The following is a 20810-nucleotide window of genomic DNA, read 5'->3' on the forward strand; positions in this document are numbered from 1 at the left end:
TATACAGATTCAGCCTTAAACCAGAATTTCTTTGGTTTTTGCAGCTTTAAAAATCAGAATCTTAATGTCAGCTGAATTTCAATTTTTATGGTTTAAAAGTAAAATAAAATTAAGATGATTAGATTGAGTCTAATTTCAAAGAGGAGGAATATTTTGGACAGCATAACAACATTAACTATATAATCTTTTAAAGGCAGTGGGGATCAAAGGTCAACAGCATCAGGGAGTTTTTTTGGTTAAAAAAATAATTGAAGAACCACCCTTTTGTAACATTTTGGACAGCAATGAAATCTGTTATATGGCTGATAACTGCCCTCATTGAAATGGCTTATACTGTGAAACGCTATGCCTCGTGCAAATGTGTGGGGATTTTTTTTTTTAAATGCTTACACGCAATGTGCCACAGGATTCGACTGTGATGCGACTAGGATTCATTACCGAATTTGGTCCACTGGTTGGATCATTAGCTTCCCCGGCTTGGGCCAGGTACTGACGGGGTTCCAATATCTAAAAAGAACCTGTGAAAAGCTAAATGGTATTTTATGCTAATTCAAATGAACAATTATAATTACAAATGGAAAGTACGTGTGGCAAGAGCCAAATTACTTGTTCTAACAAGAGCTCCTTCAGCATAAACTACATTTACAATTGTTTTTTAAAGAAAATTTGAGGCCAACTTTCTTCTGTTGTATATTTTGTTACAGAAATATATTCATTGAAGCTTGGTAATTTTATGACTTGATGCTTTATTTCAAGACCCAGTATAGCGAAGGAAGCATCTCTATCTTCCTTGTAGACAGACATTTGTGTTAGGAAAGGTCAAAAAGTAAACAACACAACCTCCCAGTTTTCTTAAAGACTAGCTGAGATCAGTGGGATAAAGCTGAACCGAGGCAAAATGGAAATGATGCTGGAGGGAAGTGGAGAGTGATGTCAAGGACTTGCCTCCTCTTTAACATCCCCCAAAACTAAGGGCATCTGCCCACAGATTTTTACATCAGTTTGTAGCCTTCAGATCCATTTAGATGCTACTTGACAACCAAACAGCCACAGCAATGAAAAATTGGCCACTTCCATCTTTGGCGGGCCAGAAGATTGCATACCTTATTGGGCAGACTTAGCAACAGTGAAACACCCACTTACAATCTCCAGCTTGATTATTTCACTTTATATCTAGGAGTAAAGCCACACCCCTGATACTGCTTCAGCTGGTATAAACCACAACAGCCCATCTACAGAGCATCTCAGGTCACCATGAGCACATAACCCAATGCTTCAAACTCTGCCCTAGCATCCCATGAATACAGAGTTCAATTCAAGATCAACTTTCCCTCCCCACCCATGACCTTTTACAGCTATGTTCACTGCAACAACAAAACTCTCATCCAGAAGCAGAAGATTCATGAGCACAGGAGTTTTCTCAAGAGTTGGACGCCACAACCATGTAACTCGCTCCCAGCAGAGAACTAAGTTAACATATTGGCTTGTGCAATCTAGATTAGCAGGTGCTGTAGTCTGCCTAAGCAAGGAAAGAAAAGGGGCATCAGGTAATTCAACAACGTCTTGCTCAAGGGAAGTAATGACAGGGTTCTTAAATAGTCCCGTGTAGTCATCCTTCAGAATGGATCACTGAAATGAGTTGTAAATAGGAAATCCTCAGCGCTCCAAATGGATACACTGGATCCCATAGTGTAAAGAAAACCACACACCTGGCACCTTTAATGTAGTATTCATACATCTCAAAATTAGGCGCCTTTATACTACACACACTCAATTTTCTATACCCCTGTCTGTGTGCACAAAGGTTGTTCCAGTCACTTCCTAGCGATATATAAAGGAACACTAGCTATTTTCCACAAGAGCCTTGGTGGGTTATTTTCAATTAAAATCAGTTTAATGGATTTCTATAAGCTCTAGCATTTCAGCAGCAAATCAAAAGTGGTCAACAGTTTTTGGATACAGTAAAAAAAGAAAAATAATGTGTTTACATAGCCCATATAGTTTGCTGGTTTCCAAACATTGGTAAGCAATGATGGTTACAATGACCAAATAACAAAAATCAAAAAGATTCTCTTTTGCGCATGAATCAGTAAGTCTGATTACAAACTTACCAAATCATTTTTACCCCAGATTCTTACTGTTTTTACTCTTCCAAATATTTTTTAACCACACTTGCTATTACAGAAATCAATGCTTTATACTACAATATGTGGATTTTCAATGACTAAATGATTGGTAGTGAAAAAATATGCCGGATATCTGTAAAGTCAGTGCAGTTGCAACTTTTAAATGTTCTTCATTCATGCCACTTAACTAGTGGAAGTGCTCTGCAAAACTGAAAGGTTGTTTCCCAGTCTCCTTTCTTTGCTCACTGGGCCAGAAGAGGCATTGGAAGGGCAGTTTGCTCAGCTTGTATGTGTGTGAAAGAATAAGAGATTTTCATTAACCAAGAGCAACAATCTGCAGAAGGTTGGAGTAGCCATGAGAGTGAAGGGAGTCCCATCTAGTCCGAATGGGAAAAGGGGTGGAGAAGGTGAGAATCCTAAGGGCTTTCTCAAAGTATTGCAGGATCTATCCCAATCCATTAAGCTTTCCTGTTAGTTATCAAATGCAACATGACAATGAATGTAATGCTATTTAAAGCAGCAGCTGCATCAACACGTTCCTCAACAGGTACTACTGGGAGAAGGAAATGACACACAAGAGGGAACATTTCCTCTTTTGTATTGTTGTTTTATTTTGTAGTAAGATCCATGTATTATATAAAATATAACAGGAAAACTGAACAAGTCTATAAAATAAATTGAGTCCAGATGACAAACCACAAGAGCTCTGCTTCTGCAGTTTACGTTGATGTCACTAGAACTCTCGTGTACTGATAGCCTTGTATTTTACTGTTATCTAGTGTACGAACCTACGTAGAAAGCTGATATGTCTCAGAATTAAGCTATAGTTAAGATGATAGATTTAGAGAAAAATGGCTTTCCTAAGCCACAGCTGCCCTTGACACAGGTTAACAGTGATGCCAACTATGTTGTAATGCAAGTTACATCAAGCACCTTCAAAGAGCCTCTGACAAAGGGATTCACATTGAGCATTTTGAAGGAAGGTTCAGAAAATACTGCAGTATACCAGTGATACCTCCAAAGTCCTCTGCATGCCTACGGAAGGTTTGTGGTTTTTAATAAGCTACTATAGCCATGATACCAAACCTAGAGGTAGGTTATAGGCAAAGTCAGATAGGCCAAAAAAATCCCTTCAGAGTCATTGCACAAACTGTCCAGCAGGAAGCTACAGCAATATGATCAATGACCTCTTTCTCTCACATTAAATATCATTAGCAAGACACTCCTAATTTTTAGTGCCCTGGAGAATGACAGTGCCTTGTCAGCTCCTAGTAGCTGCAGTTATGGCACTGGAACAGCTCAAACAAGCTCCTTTAAGCAACAGTATGTTATTGTGCAAAACTAATGCACCGAATTGTTACCAACTGGATGTCCAAGTTCAAGAACTGACTCAACCTAGCTCTTCTGGAGGGTAGAGAGAACTAATCTCCTCTTAAAATTAGCAAGTAATATTCCTGGGAAGTACACCCACATAATCAAGAGGAGAACATACTGCTTAGTCTATGTGAAATGGGTTGAACAAACATCAGTTCTATAATAAGGGACTCGAAATGAAGGCTGATAGAGTTGGCTAAAGTTAAAGGAGGAATAGAGGGAGACAGCGAGAGAGAAAGGAATTTTAAAAAGAAAAATAAGCAAACTCTTCTAGGTCTGATTTTTTAAAATGTTACCATACCAAACAGGCTGTAAATATCCTGTCTTTGGTATCATTTGGAATCAACATGAGGTTGATAGCAAATAGCATGTGAACATTTTCAACATGGAAGAGATACATATTGGCAAGTACAATAGTTAACACAGCAAATTAAACCCAAGTCTTAATGGCAGAATGCCTTGAATTAATGAAATGTGGACAAGTAAGACTTTCACTTTTCACCAATTTCTGTGCACTATTTGGTGGAAATAAAAAGTAACAACTGTAAAGATTTGTTTTACTTCTATTTCTGAGGGCAAAGGGAAGGTTAAATAGAACTGTTCTCCAATTTGTTCTCCACTATATGTACACCCACACCATACACATATGCACATGCACACACCCTCAAACTGCACTGACATTTCTTATTTTTTGACCGAAAAAGTAGATCCTGGGAGTAAGTGCAAAATGCAAAATCAACTGACAGAAAATGCTGAACAAACAGCATAATTAAAATACAAAATATTTATATTACTGAACTATTAACAGGTGATGTTCTCTGTTTCCGTAAAACTTTGGAACCACATAGCTGATTTCTTAAATCTAGTCCATGCCAGCTTCCAGAACTATTAATGATTTAATTCGCTTCATTCTTTGATGCTTCATCAAAGTTTTCTACGAGATCTGAAAGAGATGGAAATATTTAATAGAGTCATTTCCCCAATAACACTGTCTTCATATTTTTTAAAGAAACTATGTAACTTGACCTAAGACACCGAATAGTTATTAATTATACTTAACGATTACATAGTGCTTTTCACCTAGAGATTTCAAAGGACTTTGCAAAAGGGGTATCATTTGCAAAAATGAAGAACTTGAGGCACAGGAAGGTTAAGATCTAAATTTCTAAAACATCCACTAACTTTGGATGCTCAACATAAGATGCCTAGATCTCATTTTCAGAGGCGCGCTTGCTGACTTCACTTGGACTGGTGAGTGCTTAGCACCTTTTAAAATTAGGATTTAGATGTGAAGTTGGGTAGAAACTTTAGAATAGACCTACAGCCCCTCAAGGTCACAGAGCATGTCAACTCGAGATCGAATTTCAGTCTCCTATCTCTTTATTGCCTTAGATAATAAACTACACTGATGAATAGAGAAGATCATTGTGTTAAAAACACAAATTAATAGTTTCCAAGAATTTACTCAAAAGAACAAGGCTAAAAACAATGGCACGTGGCTATAAGTTCCCAGTTTAAGATTTTATTTTTAAGAGAATTTTCAGAACCTGACAGTAGGTAGAGCTTAGTATCTCCTATTACAGAAATAAGCATGCATTTAAATAGTCTGATCTGAAAAAATAATCCAATGATTACTACTTAAAATTCATATAGCATTTTGCATCCTGAAGCCACTGTACAAATATTAAATAGCTAATCAGATGGTAAGACACAGATAGGTTAAGTGATTTGCCCAAGGCCACACGATAAATTAGTGTGAAATCTGCAATTCAGGAGTTCCTTATCTCAGTTCCATGATCAGTCCATTATACCAAACTGCCTCTCTAAATGCAAGAGAAATATAACTGCACAAATCTAAATATATATCAGAATGGTAACTAATAATCTCAAATTGAAGAAATAGAATGAGCTAGTAAACCTACCGGGGACATCATCATCTTCTTCATCAATGTCTTCAGATTTTGTTGCTTTGCTATCCAACACTATAAAAAAGTTTTGTACTAAGTATATGTTTTAACACAACAGTTAGTCCCATTTATACAATACTACTCTCTCACAAAACAAAAGCCATAACTTATAGGTTAAAACAGGAAGTGGATATCTTCTGATTTCTCTTGGAGGTTACTACTGTAAGGCGAGAACATTCTGAAAAGTACAGCATTCCCATTCAGGGGTCCATAAGAAACCTATCATTCCCCTGTAAGTTCTATTTAAATAAAACTACAGCTTTAAGAGTACTGGAGCCCTCAACATACAGCATACCTGTCAAATCTACTCAAAAGTGCGAAAAACTACAGAATAGAACAATTCCTTCTTACCAGTTTTCCTTCCTGCTACTCACAGGAATTCTGTAACATCTTAAGAAGTGTACTAAAAGTGGACTGGTCGCAAGGATTTTTAATGTATCAGAATGGGCTCATGTCTCCATTTGAAATTTAGACAAATTGGATTTTTTTTTTCTTTATGGCTACTAGTAACAGGAAATTATTTGGTGTTTCTGTCTTGAATTGAACTCTTGGCTCTTCTAAAACAGGGAAAATAAGAAAATTAAAATATACATTTAAATTGTCTTGGTTCTCTTGGGGATGGGTAAATTTGTTGGACCTTAAAAAAAGTAGTAGGTATTACCTAGTTCCATTTTACATCTATATATTTTTATGCTTCCTTTAGAGCTTGTTCAAAAATATTTTTAAAAAGTATAAATAAAATTTTTTTGAAATTAAGAATTGGATTTCTCTCTGTTTGAATGAGTGTGGCAGTAAGGACTCTAGTTTCATCAATACACAACATGAAATGAAAAACTATAAACTCCAATATGGGAGTTTACAACAATACAGACAATAGCATTGTGCACAAAGTTAAACTAACTACTTAAAAGCTTAAGCCTCCAATATTTTAATCAGAGCTGATGAAAAAATATACACTATTGAAAAAGTGACTCCCCATTTCCACCTTTTTTTCCTAAGAAAGAGGAAAGATAGCCTAGCAATTGTAAAGCAAGTTCAAAATTGACAGGATTCAAAGAGCATTCCCCCCAATAGAATGTTAAATTCAAAACACCAGTTCCTGCCCCCTCCGCCACACATACCCCTTCCAGTAGTCCACTGTGATGCTACAATACAGACTGCATCAAGTACTGTATATCTTTCAGTAAGACAAAGCCTTTAAACTGTTACCAGTGTATCACAGTTCTAAAGGTTTTACAAAGTGATGAGACACTGGGACATTAAATATGTGCAATGAAAAAAAGGAAAAACGTAATTTAGTTTAATTTTTTAAATGATTTGAGAATAAGTTTAAAGTGTATGGCTGCTCTTTCAAGGAAAATGGGAGAAGAGGTGGTGAGGATTGCACCCATTATGGATTTAGAGGGGGAAAACATTTTATATAACACTATGATTACTTCAAAATGAATTCCTTAACAGAAGAAACTGACTCCTATATCCAGATGAACCTTGAATTACTGTTAGTTTTATGTATTTAAAGCTGCATTTTAGGTAAACATCTCACTACAATAAGTGTTCAATATTAAAGTGTAGTGTTATCAAAGATGTTTAAAAGTATCAATTAACTAGTTTATTCCAACTGTTATAATATGCATCTTCCTCAACAGATTTTATGGCACCAGCATTTTATCTGTATAGCCATCACAAACCTTTTATTCTGCCTATAAGAGTTACTTCAACTCTTGCAGAAATTTCTATCGAGTTAAAAGTTTCAGTTTAGAAATAATAATTTATATCAATCTACCTTTTTTATATTTCAATCTATATTCCTGAAAATAGAAGACATGCTTCATCAAGTCATGAAACCATATACTCAATATTGCAAGGTATTTTAAAACACAGTACAACTGACAAACATGCCTAACTTGTAACTGAAAAAATGTGCCTTTTTTTCAACATAGCTGGGCCTACATAACAGAGTCTTGAAACAGACAGAAAACAGGCCTTTCATTACATTACTACAATACTGTTAAGTGGATAGCAATATTAAGTGAAGAGCAGAACAGTTTATATCATGGTGATATTGATGAGAATAGAAAGTGCTTTTGGAATTGATAAAAATCCAACATCTATCAGCAAGCCAAACAGAAAATACATGGAAAGCTAATGATCATAATGTTATAGTTTAGGGGGATTTAAGGTGCCTACTCATATCATAAAGTAGAAAGCATTAAGTCTAATGCAGTGATACACCTCTACCCCGATATAACGCGACCCGATACAACACGAATTTGGATATAACGTGGTAAAGCAGCGCTCCAGGAGGGCGGGGCTGCGCGCTCCAGCGGATCAAAGCAAGTTCGATATAACGAGGTTTCACCTATAACACGGTAAGATTTTTTGGCTCCCAAGGACAGCGTTATATCGGGGTAGAGGTGTACTTAGTTTCAGACACTCTGTGCTAGTTAAGATGTTAGGAAAAGTAGTATAATTAATATAGAAGAAAACTGTATTGCATGAGAAAGTCATCTCTCATTAAGAACAAGTGAAGTTTACTGTGAAAATAGTTTTGGTGATTTATCTGGATTAGTAAAACACAAAGTATTAGGCAAGTATAAAGTTTTCCAGAGGGTCTACATCACACTGGCACTTTGGAAAATTTTACCACCAACCTTTTCCAAAAGGCGATACAACTTTTTTAAAATCTTCAATAAGATGATCCAATTAGGGACACCCACCTTGTCTTGGGAACTGTTCAGCTAACTTCCTGAGACTTGTTAAACTGTCAGCACCAAGCTGGCTTAAGATTCCCGGGAGCATTTCTGTGATCGGTTTAGCCTCTGCATGACCAGTAATTGCAAAAGTGTTAGCGGAAAGGGAAGCTTGGACCTTGGGGTTGTTGAAATGAATAACTGTTCCATCATCTTTTATCATATTCACCTATTTAAATACAGAACAATTAGTACATTTCATGCATTTCACTAATATACTCTAATAGTTTTGTCTGTACAAATGCTGCAAAACAACACTGTTTATATTAACATTTTTAAATATTCAAGCCTATATTTAGAGAATTTAGAAAAGTTTCTACAATTCTTAGAGAGTAAAAAAAATGAATAAAAAAAGATCGTAATTAGCCAAATCTGTATGGAAATGGAATATAGGTTTATAGCAGAAGGACATGCACATTGAATGGAAATGCAAAATTTGAGAGCTGAAGTTCCTTTATGAAACTAGTATTCAGATAAGCACGTGAGCAAGCAAATGGATTACTGTGTTCTATTGTGTTATCATACAGTTAAATTAATTGTTTTGGTTAAAAAGTGACCTGCCAAGGACAATTTATATAAATCATCATGCTCCAGAGCATAAGCCAATTACCATCTGGGAAGAGATCAGAGGGAAAAATAAGAGCGTCTCCTACTTCCATGGTAAATACTTGAAAACATAGGCCCAAATACTGCAATACGATGCACATAGATGGACCCCTACACCTGCACAAAGTCCTACTTCAGTCAAAAGGAATCCATGAGAGTGCAGGGATCCATCCATGCACATCACGGGATCTTTAAGCCCCAATTCTGCCGGCACAGACCTCTATGCCCACACAATCACACTGATGTCCCTTTGCATGTTGAGACCTTGACCTTAGGTATGATGAAGATTTTCCACTTGCTTCTAAATCATCTGGAATTAGCCACTGTGACTAGATGGACCACTAGTCCATTTCTGCCTCTAAAGAGGAACAGTATATCTGGGTTTTGTTTTAAACTAGATGGAGAAGGAAAGAACATGAAGGGTATTTTTTTTCTGAAACTGAGAAAGAATAAGTGTAACATAAGAGTGTTTTGGAAATGTCTTTATTTTAAATAAGGAAAGGAAAGAAAAAGTCCTGGTAAATATAGTCAATTGCAGCATATTTATAACATTGTGGTTTTTTTGTTTTATTATAGCCATTCAATTTGTTTTTAACTGAGATGTTATGGGGAAAAGGCAGAGACTAAGATTAAAAACAAATACTGAAGATTTGAGTGCCTAGGGAATGTTCCTACACAATAAGTCAACAGTCTCAAAGTTGCATGATGTCCTTTACGCCTGGAACTTGTTTCAGATCTCAGTGTGCATGATGATCATTCTTACTTAAACAGTTCACCATTCTTAACCCACCTCATTGATAAGTGCTCTTACACACCCACGCCTCAATCCTGCAAGCTGTCCTGCACAGATAGAGCCCTCTAAAGTCAATGTGGGTCTGGCCAAGTGGAACAACTTTCAGGAGTGAGGGCCTAGTCATTAAAATGGAAGCTAGCAGTGTCCAGATATCATCCCTTCAGTTTCGCAGAACAGTTTGTATCTGAAGAGTTTTGTCTGTGCATTAAGATTTTAAGCTCTGGGTAAAGGGAAGCAAGGACTGTGTTTATCTTTGAGTTTTGTACAGCACAGAGCACACTAACGGTGCTCAAACAGTCAAAGAAAATTAGGATAATTCATAGTCACTCTATGGGAGGCACTAGGACTCTTGAAGGAGCAGGCCTCCACATACACAATACAAAATTTAAAATTAATCACATGTATTATGTTTCTTCAGACAAATACTGCAATAACATTTAATTTATGGTCACTTCTCTCTACATATTATCTCAGCATTCTCTTCATTTGTACACAATGGCACATGGGAAGGTCAACTTTCTCAGGAAGGTCAATGTTAAAATAACTTTGACGTTCCTGTAAAATTTGTATTTTTAAATAAGATATTCTAAAAACATTGAAGAGGTTCCATTACTGTCTAGTTGGGCCAGATCCTGCTAACTGGGATCATAACTTCTATGTAGAGAGCGCGAGTATTTAGTGTCTTTGAAAATGTTTAAAAAAAAATCTGCTCCATGTGATTGTTAATCAATTCTGTTTGTTTCCATGTAACACAATAGTAGTCAAGTCTTGCAATCTAGAAAGAGGTCCACATTATGTTTCTCCTTTACGTTTTGTACAGCATGAGGCACACTGTTTTGCTTACCATGTAACTTTAATTTAAGAGTCAGAAAAGTTTAACTAATCAAATTCAGACAAACCAATTTTACTAAGAAAAAAAATCATGAGTAGATTTTGTTTTTCAGCCATTCAAAGGTATAGGCAACACAGGCAACCAGCCAGTTTCCAATACCAATAGCTTAAAGTAATTAGGCTGCAAATTCCGTTATCATTTACACCAATTATGTAAATCAGGAGTAACTTCACTGAAGTCAGGGAGTTACACCATGTGAGATGAGAATCAGACCCAACTTTTCTTAGCATTTCAACATCTAGCCAGCTGTCATTTTTAAACTGAACGATTTAGACAAGGCAATTAATTTATTATACCACTATACCTCTTCAATTCCAGCAATATTATTTACTGCCAATTTTTTGAGTGAACTCTGAAGTTTTTTGTCATCAGCTGTCGCTGTCCTGTGCACCACCTTCTTCTTTCTGCGAGCTGTACCCTGAAAAAGTCAGACAATGCAAGAAACATTAGTCAGCAACTCTGAAAATCTGACATTGCAGTCACATGTACCATAATATCAACTAACTAATTTAAACAAAAAGGAGTTGCTGAGTACTGCACTTACATTGTCAAAGCTGCTCTGATAATTATCAAGTCTGGGTTGACAACCTGGCCCAGTTTTCTGAAGTTCACAGTAAATGATACAGAGCTGAACAATTCTCTCCAAAAAGATACACTATTCCACAAATTTAAAATCATTATACCCCAGCATGTTCCATCTCTCATTCTCCCAAGAGTATAGAGAAGTCCCATGACCTGAAGTTCTTTTCAGTTTACCCTTTTTAAAATTTTAGTATGTTAGGCTTTACCTGGACAAGTTTGTTTCTAGGGTTTTTTAAGGGTTTCAGTATAAAAGATTTCAAAGGGTTTCAAATGGTTCAGTATACAAGAGTCACACTGGCTTATTTACAACTCGAAGTGTTTTACAGCAAGTTCTCAGTAAGAGGAAACATTTACATTTTCCTTCTTTTTCCCCCTCTCTCAAGATGTTCTCTTCCTTATTTTCCAAAAGTTATTTTAAGAAAGGCACAAAGTTCATTTTGCCAGAAAGATAATTAATCAATATCTTAAATTTAAGCAAATCTTACAAATATGGCAAGTGTATTTTTCATATTGAATGAAGTTTATATGCTACAAGCTTCTACAAACACAAACACCCTTCTACACTTAGGCGTTAAACTGATGTATATTTAAAAGATGAAGTCACCAAATAAAATATCCATGTATTGACAACCAATTGTTTTGGATTTAAAGAAAGATACTTTTCAGGCTCCAACATGCTATGATCCTGATCATAACAGCAGTATTATTTCAGACCCTTAAAATATACAATGAAAATAAAATATGGCAGGTCTCTCTATGAATTTAATGTTGTTTTCCTCTTACCTTTCCGCCTATTCGGACCTGAGCTTGAAGCTTGGCTAACTTTTCTTGATTCATGATGCTGTGTCTGAAGAATAAGTATGCCTACCATATTAGCATGATGTTAAATTTTAAGTTTATTACACAAATCAGCTCAATTTTTATATGACACTGCCTTTATATAAAAATATTTAAAAAGTAAATTATAAATGTTCAAGTTCATAGTAATGTCCTTTAAAATAATATCATAAGCAACAAAAACATTTGCTAACAAGAGCTAAAGACAATACTATATGTAAGGCATATCATCTAACTCAGTGGTTCTCAACCAGGAGCAGGTTTCAGGGAGGTCTGCCAAAATAAAACAGAGTAGGGCTGGTGTTCAACTCACTGGGGCCTGGGGCTGAAGCCTGAGCCCCCCTGCCTAGGGCTGAAGCCAAAGCTTGAACAACTTAGCTTTGCGGGCCCCCTGTGGCCTGGGGCTCCAGGCAATTGCCCTGCTTGCTACCCCTAATGCCAGCTCTGGCTTTTAATCTACTGGATATGCAGAAAAAGAGTTGTTGTGGAACAGGAAGGCTGTGGAGTTTTTATAGCATGCTGGGGAATGGGGGGGTGGAAGAGGGTCTCAGAAATAAAAAAGTTGAGAACCCCTGATTTAAATGACATAGCATGCACAAGAAAATATATGTTAGCAGAAGGAACGGCATTCTGATACAAACTGACAGAAGCCAGGAAATTCAAAGTCACATTTAACTTATTATCCTAACTTAAATATTAATTTACCATCCTATCAGTCTATTTGTTCCCCCCCTCCATTAACTCCAATAAACTTATAATACAGCTGAATGACAAGCAACTCAATTTACTTTCTAAAACAGCATGCATTTCACAACAGTCATTTCTAAAACTACTGCACTTTATTACAGTAAAAATGGCAAGGTGACATTGGAAAAGGAAGTCTTTCATAAGACTGCTTTAAAATGTAAGCTTTCGTTGCCATTCCCATGATTAATCTCAAAGAGTTCAATAATATCTCAGTACATTTTTGAATGAATAAATTTTATTAGGTATTCAGGCTATGCAAATACCATTGTCTCACAACACCCTTCACATAATAAAGAGCTATGATATTCAACTCATCCATTATGAAGTTAAAGTGTCCACTGCATAAAATGGGATTACTGTTTTTTCTTAAAACCAAAACTACCATAATCAGAAGGCGAAAGCACCCAACACCTTCTGTATACAGTAATTTTGGGAGTCATTTAGCTGGTCTGCCCCAGGAAGTCATTAATATTTCACTGTTTAGTAGGGAGATAAGAAAGAAACCCCTCACAACTTCCATACTGGCAAAGAAAGGCAGAGGCTAGCCTCAGGTGGTACTCTTATGAGGGGAAGGGATTCCAGAGCCTTCAAATACGTTAACAGGAAGGAGGCCCTATAATGGACGTGTCCTGAGATAGGCCCCCCCCCAAAATCCAGCCCTAGAAAAGAAGGTGGGAGAAAGATGTTCGTTTTCTACAGGAGGGAATTCCCAATCATTTTCAGTGGGAGGGGGGTGCAGAAGAGATCCCCACAATATTAACTGCCCCAGAGGCCTGGAGGGAAGGGGTGTGTGCCCCTGAAAAGGAGAAGGGGACAAAATCCAGCCCTGAGGAGATGGGAAGTGATTATAGCCAAGGGGAGCAGCACCCCCACCCCACACAATCCAGCCCTGAGAAGATGGGAAGTGATTATAGCCAAGGGGAGCAGCACCCCCTCCCCACACAATATCCAGTGGGTCCATGCCTTGGAAAGGAGGCGGCCCTCCCCATAGTCAACCCTGGCGCCGATGGGGTCTACGGTCGGGGAGAAGACCCCCTCTCCCACATCCAGCTCTAAGGGAGGGGAAGGTCCCTGCCCCTGGGGCGCCCCCCATGACCAGCCCTGAGGGGAGGGGGAAAGGCTCCGCAGAACAAGCCGAGCTCCCTTCAGGCAGCGGGCAGGCCCATGCCCCTCACGGCACCGACTGCTCCGCCCCCCCCCGTGCGAGCCGGGCCGCGCCGCGCCGCAGAGAGAAGGGGGGGATGGGAGGGTCCGGTGCGGGGACGGGGGGATGGAGAAAAGGTGGAGGACGGGAGGAAATAGAAAGTTCTCACCTGAGTCCGGCAGCCCCTCCGCAGCCAACACGCGGCGAGAACAAGATGGCGGCCACGCCAGGCAGGGAAGGAGACGAGAGGGGCACAGAGAAAGGCGGCCGCGGACCACGGGACCCTGGGCCCCGCCCACTCACCTCCGATTGGAAGGGACACCGAGTTATTTGCATAACATGGAAAGTTGTAGGTAGCGCCCTCTTCTTCCCTTTCGCTTCGCGCACCCACTCTGCAGGGGGAAACTACAAGTCCCAGCATGCAATGCACGTACAAGGATTCTAGAACCAGGTCGAGGTAGTGCATTCTGGGAGCTGTAGTCTCTGTAGAGGGAGACGGGGGTGGAGCTTGTTGCTGGGCTCTGCCTTAGTCCCATGTACTGTATTCTCTTACGGACCATATAGGGTGGAGGAGGGTATTGGTCTATTTCTGCGGTGCAGTAGTCAAGGAAATGGCTTTCTCTTAGGGGCTGGGTTTGTTTGGTTTGGGGTTTTTTTTTGCAAAAAACAAAAGCCGTGGTGTTTGCAAAATGGGACAGTACCAGTGAGATCAGGGTTCACAAACCGGTGTAGTGTGTCCCAAGAAGATTCCAGTCGCCAATTGACCGGAGTTAGCAGCATGTTGGGGTTAGGGTGACCGGATAGCAAGTGTGAAAAATCAGGACGGGGGTGGGGGGTAATAGGTGTCTATGTAAGACAAAGTGCCAAATATTGGGACTGTCCCTATAAAATCGTGACATCTGGTCACCCTAGTTGGGGTAGTCCTCAGGATTCCAGGTTTTAGAGGCTGGCTGGTCAGGATTTGTACAGTAAGGCAGACTTTAAGAAGCAGGTTTTTTAAATGCAATCGCTCTTGGAAAATCCCACAGATTCCAATTTGTAAAACATAGAAATCAAGATCTGCGATAATCCAGTTTTTACTTTCTCAGTTTGCAGACAGCTACGCATTAATGTACCGAACCCCGAAGATTGTTCCACTTTGAGCACAGTGATATATACGGTCCACTTTTTTTTGTACAGAATAAAATAACACTGAAATCCACCCCTCGCTGGCAGGTGCTGAAGAGCAACCAATCAATTTCGACCAACTCTCTGACAATCCTACAAGACATATGTAGACTGGGTTAGTTAAACATTAAATCATTCTGGTAACAATCACAGCTTTAGCCCAAATCTGGACTTGAGCAATATTACTACTCATGAGGGGCTGGCGGCAGAACTAGTTGGCATGTGTGAATTGGATGAGCCCCCCCCCTTTCAAATCTAGATTAAATTACTATTTAAATGTCCCTCCCCCCGGCAAAATCTCTTGTCGGAAAGTGGCCAGTTTGGAAACAAATATGCAGAGCTGTAACTATAGATCAGAAATAATTTTGCCAATTCTCTCATTCAGATTTTGGGGGATCTGTTCCTTTTAACCTGATACAGGACTCTGAAGCGCCACCCACATCCGCCCAACATCACTTCCTGGGTTAACACCCCCCCCCCCCAACCCTGATCTGATCTGATCTTGCTGACTGTGGCCATCGAGAAGCATTCATTGTGCTGCCGAGGTTCCAAGCAGACACCATGAAGATTCAATTAGCAGCAGCACTCTCCAATCTCTTTTTTTGCCTGATTTTCCTGGTGCTTATCACATCCTCTGCTGGAGAAGGGCTTGGAAAGGGTTAGGCATCTCTTTTCTTTTTGTTTGTATTTAAACTTTTATGATTGCTATAAATAAGTAAATAAATCCCTAATCAGGAGGGTCCCTTCCCCTCAGCCCAGAACTGTATTTAATATTTGCAATAATGCATTCAAATAGTAATTTTGATTATTTAGGTAAGTTTCATCGGTGGGGGGGGGGTAAGGAGTAATCGCTTTAGTGGCAGAACTGAGGTTGAAACATACAAGATATTATGGTGCCAGGCCATAAATTGATTATGAGCAATTGCAATGCAGCCCTGATACAGTAGAAAATACGTTAATGTTGTGGGAGTGGAGAAGAGGGGGCTTGGCAGGTTTATTTTTTTTTCAAAACTGTCAATTGCTGGTTGTAGCAGACCTGCCAAGTCTCATTCATTTAGAAGATTTGTTCATTCTGAGTTAGTTTTAAGGCAGTTTTTAAAATTTCTTTGGTGTTGAAGGATTTTGTAAAGGGTCTTTCAATGAAATCTCAATTAATTTTTTTATTTCCCCTTCAGATTGTCCCATTTTGACATCCCTACAACTATGCAACATAAGCACATTGGGGTATGGCTAGTAAATAGGTGATCAAGTGGATATTTTATGTTTTATCCTATAGTTTTAATCTCTCACTACTGTTGAAATTCCAGTAAACGGTACTTCCACTACAATCCTTCTCTTGTCACTTGTTCTGACTCAATCCCTTCTAGCCATATTATCTTGCTTTTTACGTTATTTACTGATTTCAGCTTTTCTTAATAAACCTGTAGTTGTTAGACCATCCTGTACTGTACCATGATTTGGATTTATCTTTCCCCAGCTCTGTTCAGTCCACCTTATTTTACTTCCCTATCTTTGTTCTGAAGTCTGGAATGTGAGGAGCAGGTTCAGTCAGTGCATCAATGTTCTTGACTATGTTCTTCAGTGACAGGGAAGAAGTGTCTTTAGTATTACTAGTTATCTTTTTTGATAGTTTAAACTCCACGGGTCTCTATTTTTAAAAATAAGGTTATTTCATAAGCTGTTGAGTGTTGCATTTTGTTAGTAACAGAATTCCATTCACCATGGAAAGGTTCTTCTTAATTTTTTTGCTAATAAAACTATTAATATTAATCAGGTCATGGGAGGGAGGGAAGACTGTGATGATTTTATTGTTAATGAATGTAGTCATCCTTGCTTACTAGAAAGAAATGTGATCTAATGTGTATTTAAATATCCTTGATTACAAGAAATAATGCTCTTCCTCATCCCCCTGCATATTTTATGTAAGGTTCCCTTGAGCTAAATGTACACCGTAGCCCCAGTCTTGTCCCCATTGACATCAGAGACTTCTGCTGCCTATTTACAGCCTGATTCAGCAAAATGCTTAAGAAAGCATATACTTAAGTCACATTGAACTAGACTTAAGCATGTACTTAAAGTAAAACACACACAAATACTTTTGCAGAAAAGGGACATTAACAGACAATAATAGAATTTGGTCCCATACAGAAATATATTGTACCAGTATGGTTATATTTTTAATATATGGCAAAGATGCCCGTAGGCCTGGATAGGCACACTTATGTATTGTTTAACTCTAAATAGAAAAATAGCATAGTGATAGGTGACAGCTGTGCTGTTGTATGGGTGTAATTCGTAATGTGTGAAAAAAGCAAAAAAAAAAGTCTGAGAACTTAAACATTGGACAGTAACAGGCTGCGAATCCCAGTGGTGATTGAACTTGGTGGTATTCTATACAAAAAGAGCTCTCAGCTCTGTTTGTAGCTGTTTCCATCACTTCACACTGACTCAACAGACATTCTAATCTTCAGAGTGACAGAGAGACAATCCTGCTATCTTATTCGATGGATAATGCTGATAGTTGCCAGCTCTACCATCAGATAGCAGATCTTGGTGCCATTCTGCATCCTCTCCTTGTCTTCAGTTCAGGATACACAGCTTGGATTGCATGTCTGCTAATTACAGAATTGGTAGGACTACTTGTATGAGTTAGGGCATGCAGAACTGAGCCCCCATGTTCTTTAATAATTGACTATAAGGTATTAATATTGGAATTTCCCCCAATCTTCGTAGACATTGCATATTATGAAAGAGGATTATGAAAATTAACTTTACCCAAAAATCCAATATTCACAGATGAAATTTGATGATTCCTGGGCATATCCAGGGGTGTGAGGCACCTTGCTATCGCTCGTCCTTAGTATGAAGAAATCTTGCCTGTGCTGCTGTGTGTCAGCTCCCTGACTACCCCAGCCTCTGGCAGTGCTCCCCTCCAGGGCTCTGCAGTCCTTGCTTTCTCTCTGCAGATTAGCAATAGGCACACCCATCTCCCAAGTCCTCTGAACGCTCTCTGTAAGGTCCAGCTGCTTATTCACTGAACACTTAGAATTACTAGGCCTGCTGTTTCCAAAGGAACAGTACCCCACAGCTTACTAGTTAGGGCCGGCTCCAGGCACCAGCATTTCAAGCAGGTGCTTGGGGCGGCAATCTGCAAGGGGCGGCAGTCCGTGTGTTTTTGCCACCCTAAGCAGCGTGCCGAATTGCCGCCGCGGACGGCGGGGGCAGTCTGTGTGCCGTTAGGGCGGTACGCACGTTTCCGCGGCGGCGGCAATTTGGCGGTAGCTTCTATGTTCAGCTGCCTGTGGCATCAATTTGGCAGCTTCTGTCTTCCAGATGAAGACAGAAGCTGCTGCCGAATTGCCGCCGCCGTGGAAACACGCGAGCTGCCCTGAAGGCACACAGACTGCCCCCACTGTCCGCGGCGGCAATTCGGCGAGCTGCTTGGGGTGGCAAAAACAGTAGAGCCGGCCCTGTTATTAGTTATACCTTAGAACACAGCTCTGCTGAACACACAGCACTTAGATATATGTATATTGAAAACAAGAGTAAGTTTATTATCCAAGAACAGAGATTCAAGTGATAGTGAGTATGAATATTGAAAACAAATGGTTACATATAAAAAAATGCTTGCTAAAAGAAGGGAAATAAAACTAGTTGATGGTGTCCTTAAATGTCAGAAAATATATTTATCTGTCATTTGACATTTTAAATTATGCTACTTTTATAAACCTTTCCCTTTTCCAGGTTTTGGAGATCACATTCATTGGAGGACACTAGAAGATGGGAAGAAAGAGGCAGCAGCCAGGTATGTTATACAATTTAAATTCACAGGGTTGCTTTACATTAAAAAGAGAAAAAAGATTCTGCATGGATCCTATATTTAATCAGAGCTAGTTATGTGTAAAAATATCCAGGTGGTATAGGAGAACCTACAGACCCAGATAATACATCAGAGAGAAAACATTTAACATTTGTTAATGATAAACTCTGATCCTGCAATCAGATCTTCCAGGTAGATAGATCCTTGAGGCCGTGTAGATCTTCATAAATTTACATAGGTCTACCCACAGATCCAGTTGCCGGATTGTGGCTTTATTGCATCATTGAGCTGAAAAGAAAATTATCACGCTTTTTGACAACCTACTACAATATAGAAAGAGACATGGGCCCCAGTCCTGCAAACATTTAAACAAGTGCTTAACTTTACGTACAGGAATGGTTTTTTTAGAGCTCAACGGGACTACTTGCCGTTGCATGCATAAATGTTTGCAGGACTGAGGCCATAGAGTTAATTGAAAGGATTATTTTACTACTATCTGGAAACCAATCTGGAAGTGTAAAATATTTTCTTATTTTTAAAAATATAAAAATTACAGCCTACATTTTTATGAAAGATATAGCTAGAATTTGAATTTTGCGTTCAAACTGATCCATCTGTTTTCTCCCACTCACAATATGAGAATGTGTAGTGAGTACATAAAATTAACACAGCAGGTGCAGTTAGAGCAGTGATTCTCAAACTTTTGTACTGGTGACCCCTTTCACATAGCAAACCTCTGAGTGCGACCCCCCCCCTTATAAATTAAAAACACTTTTAAATATATTTAACACCATTATTAATGCTGGAGGCAAAGCGGGGTTTGGCGTGGAGGATGACCAGGGCCGGCTCCAGGGTTTTGGCCGCCCCAAGCAGCCAAAAAAAAAAAAAAAAAGCCACGATCGCGATCTGCAGCGGCAATTAGGCGGGAGGTTCTTCGCTCCCAGCCGGAGTGAGGGACCGTCCGCTGAATTGCCGCCAAATAGCTGGACGTGCCGCCCCTCTCCGGAGTGGCCACCCCAAGCACCTGCTTGACAAGCTGGTGCCTGGAGCCGGCCCTGAGGATGACAGCTCGCGACCCCCCACGTAATAACCTCATGACCCCCTGAGGGGTCCCGACCCCCAGTTTGAGAACCCCTGAGTTAGAGAACTCTAAGGTGGCACTTAACTGTACGTAATGGCATCCATGTGATATGCCTTCCCCAAAACCATGTTACTGCAGTATTTGTGATAATTACTGCACTATTGTTTTTCCATAGAAAAGTAATATGTGACCTTACGCAGTCTGCCTTACATTTAGTGAGACAAGCTAGTGGGAGGGAGGGTGTGAAGCATTGGCAGTGAGATGTCTCTTCCTTAGTCTTGGCTAGTGCAGTGAATGGTCAGTCAGTGAATTTCATAGCCTCATCTTCCATTGCTGGAAGGGCAGACCCAGGTGACATCTCTATCCAAATTCTGTAGTATCTGAGTATCTGTGAGTGGCAAAGCTTGTATAGGACCAAGGAGTGCATAGGTGAGACAAAACTTTGTGTGTAGGTGAGACAAAACCTTTGTGTGTGTGCGTGCTATGGGGTGGCTGAGCGCCATGGCCTGCGGTGGCACTGTGGGGTGGCTGTGTGCTATGGAGAAGGTGTACAATGGTCTGGGGTGATGCCCTGTGGGGTGGTAGTGCCCTGCAGGGTGGCTGTGTGACATGGGGCAGTGCCCTGTGGGGTGGCTGGTTGCCATGGCCTGGGGTGATGCCCTGTGGGGTGGCAGTGCCATGGGGTGGCTGGTTGCCTTGGCTTGGGGCAATGCCCTCCGGCATGGCAATGCCGTGGAGCAGCTGGTTGCGATGGCATGGGATGATGCCCTGTCGGGTGGCTGGTTGCCATGGCATGGGGCATGCCCAGTGGGGTGGCAGTGCTGTAGGATGGCTGGTTACCATGGCAGGGGCGATGCCCGGTGGAGTGGCAGTGCCGTGGGGTGGGTGGTTGCCATGGCGTGGGGCGATGCCCGGTGGGGTGGC

The 20810-nt window shown here is 39.9% G+C and overlaps 2 protein-coding genes across 2 annotated transcripts in view; one reads left to right on the forward strand and one right to left on the reverse strand.

Moving 5' to 3' along the window:
• Positions 1-1872: 1872 nt before the first annotated feature.
• On the reverse strand, positions 1873-14087 carry LOC112104315 (transcription factor BTF3 homolog 4). The gene is made up of 6 exons (XM_024196552.1): positions 13988-14087; positions 11874-11937; positions 10813-10926; positions 8185-8386; positions 5423-5482; positions 1873-4443 (listed from the first exon to the last, which is right to left on the reverse strand). The coding sequence occupies exons 2-6, from the start codon at positions 11925-11927 to the stop codon at positions 4397-4399; spliced, it is 477 nt and encodes a 158-aa protein (XP_024052320.1). The 5' UTR covers positions 11928-11937; positions 13988-14087; the 3' UTR covers positions 1873-4396.
• A 1388-nt stretch (positions 14088-15475) lies between these two features.
• Positions 15476-20810, forward strand: part of LOC112104314 (thioredoxin domain-containing protein 12) — a 17750-nt gene continuing 12415 nt past the window's right edge. The window contains exons 1-2 of the mRNA XM_024196551.3: positions 15476-15643; positions 18730-18790. Coding sequence (XP_024052319.1) covers positions 15547-15643; positions 18730-18790 — 158 coding nt within the window. The 5' untranslated portion in view covers positions 15476-15546. The remainder of the gene's footprint in view (positions 15644-18729; positions 18791-20810) is intronic.

Source organism: Terrapene carolina, unplaced genomic scaffold (genome assembly GCF_002925995.2).
Source record: "Terrapene carolina triunguis isolate 2854851 unplaced genomic scaffold, T_m_triunguis-2.0 Scaffold103, whole genome shotgun sequence".
Lineage (NCBI taxonomy): Eukaryota > Metazoa > Chordata > Testudines > Emydidae > Terrapene > Terrapene triunguis.